Here is an 8,339-nt window from a genome sequence, read left to right as displayed (position 1 = left end):
GTCCCGGTGACTCACCTGACAGCCTTCGTGGATCACTCTCCTCGTCAAAGCCCACTCACAGCCATCTAAAGTGGCCTTGTTTGCACTGCCTGTTTCATATGAATGTGCACATTATGCAATTAAAGAGCACTTCATCTTTTGAGCTGTAGACGCAGCTTTCAGAGGACAGCCTTCTTTTCACTGGCAGAGTAAGAACAGAGCACATCCAGCAAAGAATAATTGGGCATTATTAAGATGTGCGTCAGGATTAAGGACGACACTGTAACCACGACGCCGATTACTTCCCTTGATCGTCTCACAACCCCCTCCTCTAATCTGTTTTGTAGTATCTGAATGCATGTAGAGGATTTGGCATCACCTAGTGACACAAAGAGGAATGATATAAACTGTACATAAATATTTACCACAGCGTTTGGAACAGGAAAAAAAAAAACTCACCTTTTAAGCCATATTAAAAAAACCCAAAACATTTATTTCCCCATAAAACTGGAACGTTTATTTTGTTGTTGCTGGTTTTTTTTCCGTCTTCTTTTTTCATTTTAACTCTAAGCAAACATGAAGTCATAAATAACAGCATGTACCACTGGCAATGTTACACAACATACACACACGGAGCGTGATTACAATGCCAAAACAAAGTACTTGAACAGACACATGTTGAATACATGATAAACAGTGCACAATAAAAAAAATAATAAAAAATGTAAATATTGTACTTTGGATAAATGCATCAGCAAAACAGATTGTAACTGTCTGCAGTCTGACGTGTAGCTCAGATTCACATGTTAACAAACAGACAGCTCTCAGGCCTGTCTCCAGGATGTGTCTGTATTTAGATCATTCATAGCCGATGATACACTTTGTCCCCCGAAAAGCTTCTTTTCTTCTTTTTTTTGACAACAGAGCTGTGATTTTTCCACAACTCAGGCTGTTTCCACATTGCTGATCATGCCTGTACACCAACATCGTATAGACAAATACACACATACAGCACACACACACACACACACTCGTTATTCCATAGGCTCGTGAGGCACTAAGAACAGTCCAGTCTTCCCAGCAGTCCGAGGTCTCCTTGTTTCAGTGTACCTGAATGACACTGTAGCGAGTTCAGCTGTAGTAGATGATTTCTGGTATCTGCCCGTCCTCCACGGATGTGCCGTTGTTATTTCCAGGTGAACTAAAAAAGAAAAATGTTGTCTTGGCCCCCGATGCCAATTCCTGGGTCACTTTCTTTAACCCTTTAGTGCCATAATGCGAGTCGGGGCCCTGAGTTATAAAATTAAAAAGACAGACGTTAAATTAAGCTCATTTTCAATCATTCCTTCAATTCAGTTTTCAAATACAGTGACCTCGGGCTGACCTTTAAGGTGGCGCACGCAGTGTAGCTGACGTTGGGTAGGATTTCCACGGGCTCTTTGAACATCACTCGGAACGTGTTTGCTGTGCCATCGCAGCTGAAACCTGTCTCGTTCTGTCCCAGTGTGATGCGTTTGTCGCTCTCTATGATCTACAGAGGAACAGGAGAAAGTCTTCACTGAATGTACAACAACTAAATCAACTTTTTACACAGCTGGCAGCATCAGTGTCACATCTGTTTACTGGTGGATTTCTGTAGCTGTAACAAACGTGGAAGCCCCCTGAAATAAACTGTTACACAGCACATATTCAGCTATGTCTCTTCTTACTGGGGACTAAAGTTAACAGGCACAGAGACCAGCCTGTGACCGCTAAACTGCTGAATTCAGTCGTCGATCGTTTTCGCCTGTGTGACTGGGGTTTTGGTTTAGTTTAGATGAGCAGCAGCGATAGGAGGGATCACACGCATAAAGGGCCCCAGGCTATACTTTGAAATGCAGGGATGATGCAAATCTTGGACCTTTACATCACAGATTGTAATCAGAACATCTACCGAGCACTGTAAGAACCTGGGCTGTTCACTGGTGTACAGAAGCTTCTGTTAGACTTTTTAACAAATACAGGGAACTGAACAAGTCAGTTGGCATTTGATGGCGCATTTTTAGTAAAATAACTGAAAGGCAAACACGTGTCAGGGCTTGGTGTTTGACAGAGATAAAAGGTCAGCTACTGAACACTCGCTTTTAGCAATCGCAGTATCTTCAGCCATGTTTTATCTTAAAGCTTGTGTTCAAGCAGGAAACAGAGAAAACCGTCATATAAAGAGGAATTATAAATTACACAATAAAAGAGAGTGAGGTTACCATAAAGCAGATCTAGACAGCACACCCTTTTTTGGTATCTTTATTGCATATTTTGGAAAGGATATTACTACTGTGTTCAGATTTTTAATTTCCCCACTTACCGGTATTTTTTTAACATTATTTCAGCTTTTTTCATAAAAGCAATGTTTTTATCTTTATTGCCAATGTGTGAGCGGACTGTAACGTTACTTAAAAAATAAGATCTTTTCCAGCTCTGGGTTACCTCCAGCAGCCTGTGCAGTAACCTTAATGTGAGGGACTCGGATGAGTTGCCCGCTCCTTAACGCCTTGCCTTTGTCTCTTTCTTCCATTCCTCTACAGCACCAACACTGAGCAATACTGGCTATTTTAGATTGGAAATGGAGTCCACTAATTTCTAATGTATGCTTTCCTTCCTGCTAATGGTACTGCTAGCAAAATCTGATGTGACTGGAAACACTAGCTAGCTAGATTGACTCTACAGCTAAGAGGATTAATAACAGTAACTAATGTATTATGTGTGTATTATATAAAACGATGCTTTTTTTTGCCTGTAATTATAGAATAAAAGCTTTGATGCATAAATAACCGTAATAAATAACAGGAAGACCCAAGGGTAATGTCAGGGTTCAGTTACCTTACTATAAATATTATACTGGTATAAGGAAGTGAGGCATACAGATTATACACTGGTGTCTCGCTTGCTTTCACACTGAAGAACATTATTCTGAAATTGTCCCACAATTTGTAGATTTGCAGTTTTTTGCAAAACAGTGAAACTCTGCCTCTCATGTTACTGAACTCAGTAGCGCTTACTTTTCCATTCTTTTGTTTCCCTTGTCCCAATTTTTTTGACAGGTGTTGCTGCCATCAAATTCAGAAGGAGCTGATGTTTTTCATTCAGTGGTAAAAATTTCTTATTTTAAACATGTGACATTTTTCTCTGTTTTTCTGTGAATAAATTACATGTTTATGAGATTTGCACTGTATCCTGTTTTTGTTTACATTTCACTCTCCATCCCAATTTCTTTGGACATGACACAGTATACAAAGCTGCAGGACAGTCTTATGTATATCTCATCATTATTTTGGCCAATGCTAGCTCTTAGTTTGAGCATATGCTGTATGCTCATGCAAGCTACAGAGACCTGGCTGCAGTTTAGTTAAAAGCCTTGAGGAATAATTTGGGGGATTTTACACACTGAGCACTTAACTTATAGTTTAAAGCTAAGATATATTAAGTGAGGATTGATGCTTGTGTTACCACAACTCTGTATTTTAGAAAAGGTTGTTTTTCTTGTGTTTTTTTTTTTTTTTAATTCACTTTAATATTTCAAAGTTGTTGTTTTGTTTTTTACTTGCTGGCAATAATATAAAAATGAAATGACACTGAGTTCTACTAAAAAGTTATAAACCCACTCATCAGCAGTGTAAGTATTTTTTCTTGAACCTCATTATGTCTCCGTGCCAGAAGTTACCTGTATGTTGACCTGATAGTCAGTGGGTCCATGTATGGAACCATACAAGCCAAAACCCACTATGGATATTCTTCTGTTAACATTGAATCTGCAGAGAGAGAAAGAGATGGAAAGAAAATGAGAAAAATCAAGTGTTAATAATTAAAAAACAAAAAAAACAACCATCAAGCCTCCGCTCACCTGATCCTGTCGCTGGTACCACTGTACCCCCATCGACTCTCAACCTGCTGGAATCTATTAATGCTGCACTCCTCCCCCCTGAGGCAGCAGCGAGGCCTGTCGATGTAGTCGACCCGCGGTTTGGGGTTTACTGTAAAGTGTAAAAACAGATTTACCACCTCCCGATCGAACAATATTCCAGACTGGGCAGGCCCTGTTGCACAAGAAAGAATATCAAACTGGTTTCTGTGGTTTGAGTTATACATGAGGAACATGATGGATATGCTTAGTGATGGCTGAACTGGTAAGAAGAGTGTTGCAAACATCACAGCATTGCAAATAAACTCATATTTCTGTGATTCACTTACCGGCAGCAAACTCCTCAACAGTCATGAGCGGGAAGCGGATGAGCGGGAGGGCTTTCCCCAGAACCTTCTGTTTGTTCTCCGCGGTCAGAGGAAGCTGTTGCCTGTAACACTCAGCCTCCGCCCAGCGGACCACCGCTCCAAACAGACGGTTCTCCCTGATGCTTAGTGTGTCTCTTTCAAGCACCGCGCAAAGAGTGTCTACACATGCAAATACACAGAAGTCTTAATATTTAACAAGTCGCATGCAAACCGTGGACAAGAAAACACCTGATCATAAACACTCACATACCAAGGTCAATATCTGTAAATCCCTCTGCATTTATTGCATCTGCTGTGCTTTTGTCGATGGTGTCTAAGCAGAGACTGGCGAGCTGAGGCTCATCAAATAACCTGGCCTGTAACAAGACCACAAAAGTATCCATGTAAGTGTCGATTCTGGTCATTTATCTTGAACGCAGCAAAGGAGGGTATCGAATTTACCCCCAAACACGTTAGAACAAGCAAAAACAAAACTGAAAGTTTAATGCAAACACTAAAACAATCCAAGTTGGGTGGAACCTCATAATGCTAATGAATAAATCTCCCAAACCACCACTGCTAATAAAGAAAACACTGCTCAGAATATGGTTGCTTTAGCTTATTTACAGTATTGTTTATAGTTTTGTTCTAGTTGCTGCTGAGACCTTTTCTACCCCCCAATCAGATTCAGTAGCAGCCTGAGGGCACAGCAGCCAGCCACTGAACAGAATGCTGAACCCAAACAAACGGCAGCATAAACCAAAAATAGAACAGCTAATGTTGTAAAAGTCCTGCCAGCGATGGCTGGGAGGTGGTCTGGTGCTGACACACACACACACACACTTAAAAGAAATACAGTTTATCTCTAACTGTAAGAGCTGCTGTTGAACAGACGGTAAGAGCAATGCCAGATTTTCATTAGATTTTTTTAACATATTGCCTGGAAAATGCATTAAAAAAAAATACACATAGCTGATATTAAAACCCTATTCATGCCCGCCATTAAAGAAATCTGACTCTTTGTAGACTACATAAATCTGACTATTTATATCTAGTGCCATCGAGGATGGTTCAAAACCAAGCAAGTTAACTTGCAGAATTAAAAGGAATATTTCAACATTAAAAATTTCACAAACCGAAAGTACAATCCAGGCCATCTGGATCTCTCAGTTTTAACGTAAAGGATGCACTATAGTCGAGGAGAGTGAAAGTAACCTGAGTGAGAAGCATAAATGCGTTGTCAGCTCTGAGATGTTTGGTGAGGAACTCCACGCAGTGCCCCTCCAGAGCAGGGACCGCATACTTCTTAGCCGTGTACAGAGTCGTCATCACCGTCTCGGGACCAATGTGGACCTCGTCAGAATAGAGGAACCTGTAGAGAGGAAACAGGCACCAGAACAAAGGGAACAATTACATTTTCATAGTTATTCTACGTAAATTCTTAATATTTGTAGGCCATGCTAAGATGGAGGTGCCTCAACATTTTGAGTTACAAGGAACAAGTTCATACAAACATCACTACTCATTTGGCATAAACTGAAATGGTCCTCTAGATAATCACAACAGTTCTTTACTCATTATTAGCTTGAATCACCAGACACCCTGAGATACGATACTATCACAATATTTCCCTCATGATTTGCTATAATTGTAATTTTTACCATTTTGCAATAAGCTGAGTATTTCAATAACATATACAGTTATTTATTACCTAAATATATCATCAAAGTATATATTTTATCCAATAACATAAAGTTATGTGCTTCAGTTATTTTTCTGTTGCAAAATGAGATTGTCAAGCATAACAACAATGTCACTAAAATCATCCATCAATGTTGCCCTTCTGTGATTGAATGGGGTCAAGTTGGCAATTATATACTTTGTCCAGCTGAGTGTGTCCATCATTTGTGGTGATAGTTGTGTTTTTTTTTTTCAGTTGAGCCCATTTATTGCTTGGCTAGCATTATTTTCTCCTGCACCACCATCCTAAATCAGAATCAGAATTATAATTTAGGATGGTGGTGCAGGAGATAAGCCCTCTTCTTAGTAGAGTAGTATTACAGGGTGTTTTCATGTACTTATTATTTATCTGTTTATTTTCATTCATCTAATAAAATATCGATATTTGGTGTCCCTGCGTCGATACAATATCGTGAAACTGTACTGTATCGCTATACCCTCCCCCACCCACCCCTTCTAATTATTAGTTTCTTAGCAGTTCGTATTTGAGTTTTTACCTTTCAAATTCTTTAATTTGAAAGAAAAGGTCTGAAGGTCACTTTGCTGTGAGACCTCTAAAATCAGGAAGTCAAATTAATAAGTGATAAACTGTTTTTAATAGAGTAGGTTAGAGCGAGGTTTCGTATTTTTCATTAGGGTTAAACATGAGAAATCCCCTAAAAACAATATGGTGGGCCACATAAGCGCCTTGACTTTGATTAACTTTTAAATGCTGTTTTTAATGTTTATGTACACTTTGATCATGAGGTATGCATGAGGTTTTTACCACCCGGAAATAGTGTGGTACTAGGTGGTCTCGAATGCAGGCAGGGCTTGGGGTTCACCTGTCCTACCTGAGCAGCGCGAGGAAGGCGGCCGGCTCCACATCAGGCAGCTCGATTTCAGCAGAGGTCGTGGCCATCCCACCGTTAAACATGGCATCAAAAACGGCACTGCCAGCGGCCAGGACGAACTTATGGGCCGGTATCCTCTGGGCCTGTCTTCCTTTCCCGACTATGAACCTGACGTCGCTGAGAAGCTCGTTGTTGAAGAGGAAGGCGAAGCGCTCCTTTAGGGACCTCTTCGTCGCCTGCCAGTTGTACATGGGCTCCCGGTGAAGGCCGAGGACGGGCGGGGAGCCGGACGGGGTAGGAGCGGAGGCTGGGACGTTGGAGAGCGCTGCTGGTGCTCCGCAATGAGCCGAGTTGGATGCTGCCTCCTGACCGTCATGGTTTGACGGCAATCCGCCACCACTGCTCCCGGTCGCCATAACGACACACTGTTTTTCAGTGTACTTTCACAGAAACGGCCTCGTTATTAACACGCAGACACGCACTCGCCGTAATGTTTTTGTTGTTATTCATTTACGTGGTATCCATCGCAGCAGACGCCATCACTCATCACTAGCTACCTGCTAGCTACAGAGTCTCCGGAAGTGGCGTGGGTATACTTCCTCCAAAATATTTTTTTTTGTCCTGAAACTTTATTGTTCACTTCTAGATAAAAAAAAAAAAAAAAAACGAACAAAGAAAAAACTTGAACAGTGTCTTAACATACAGATTTTTTTCCTTCTTTTTTATCTATATGACCGTTTTGGGCACAATACAATCGGCAAATATGTTAAATAGAATAGAATTAAAATAATAAAATTCTTATTAAAAGCAGCATTTACATTCAAACGTGGACGGACGTGTGAGCAAGAGGCACTACACTCTATTTTTTAATTTTTTAAATATTTTTTGATCATTACACAATTGGCGCATTAATTCAAACTTAAAATGTAAACAAATAAATAAATACATGTGTAATTTATAAAAAACAAATAATAAGCCATTAAAAATTTATTTATAAAGGTCAGGCATCAATTGTAAACTTTTTATCAGATATTAGCTGCTGTATTCTATAATTTTTAAAACCCTTTTTTAATTATTAAACATAAAGTTAAAAATTGTCCCTCGTACTAAATACTCATTCAGTATTTATTGGCAAATATTTGCTTGAATACCCTATTCACTATAGTTATTCAAACAATTACAAAGCATATAGATCAACCCTCTGTGAACTAAGAGAATCATTTATGATTACTTTATTATAAATGTTATGCCAAAAGGGTTGAAATTGGAGTAATATGGCTGAAGGGGTATCTTACTTTTATTTGTAGCTCATGACATAAATGACATAAATAAATACTCAGGACCACCAAAATACTGATTAATAATATTTTATATGCGTTTAACACATGTTTGTAATACTTGTTCTATATGCATGGTAACAGTGTTACAAATCGGTGCTACGATTAGTGTTTTCTTAGAAAAAAGATGCAGCTGTGAATTGCAATAGACTGTGAATTAATAAATGCAGGTGTACTAATAAAGAAATAAAACGCTGAAATGTAA

The 8,339-nt window shown here is 39.5% G+C and overlaps 1 protein-coding gene across 2 annotated transcripts; it reads right to left on the bottom strand.

Annotated features, from left to right (window-relative positions):
- Positions 1 to 455: 455 nt before the first annotated feature.
- Positions 456 to 7,390, bottom strand: LOC147339252 (BTB/POZ domain-containing protein 1-like). 2 transcript variants are annotated; one of them, XM_086291287.1, is made up of 8 exons: positions 6,798 to 7,390; positions 5,440 to 5,596; positions 4,496 to 4,601; positions 4,207 to 4,404; positions 3,860 to 4,052; positions 3,680 to 3,767; positions 1,364 to 1,510; positions 456 to 1,269 (listed from the first exon to the last, which is right to left on the bottom strand). In XM_086291287.1, the coding sequence occupies exons 1-8, from the start codon at positions 7,211 to 7,213 to the stop codon at positions 1,111 to 1,113; spliced, it is 1,464 nt and encodes a 487-aa protein (XP_086147413.1). In that variant the 5' UTR covers positions 7,214 to 7,390; the 3' UTR covers positions 456 to 1,110. The 2 variants fall into 2 exon arrangements, with proteins under 2 accessions (XP_086147413.1, XP_086147421.1); XM_086291295.1 differs by having other exon boundaries at positions 3,860 to 3,989.
- Positions 7,391 to 8,339: the final 949 nt, after the last annotated feature.

Source organism: Aulonocara sp. 'chitande type north' Nkhata Bay, linkage group LG1 (genome assembly GCF_057382095.1).
Source record: "Aulonocara sp. 'chitande type north' Nkhata Bay isolate Kocher_YH1m ecotype deep benthic linkage group LG1, A_spYH_male_GT1.1, whole genome shotgun sequence".
Lineage (NCBI taxonomy): Eukaryota > Metazoa > Chordata > Actinopteri > Cichliformes > Cichlidae > Aulonocara > Aulonocara sp. 'chitande type north' Nkhata Bay.
This window is presented reverse-complemented; position numbering and strand designations above follow the sequence as displayed.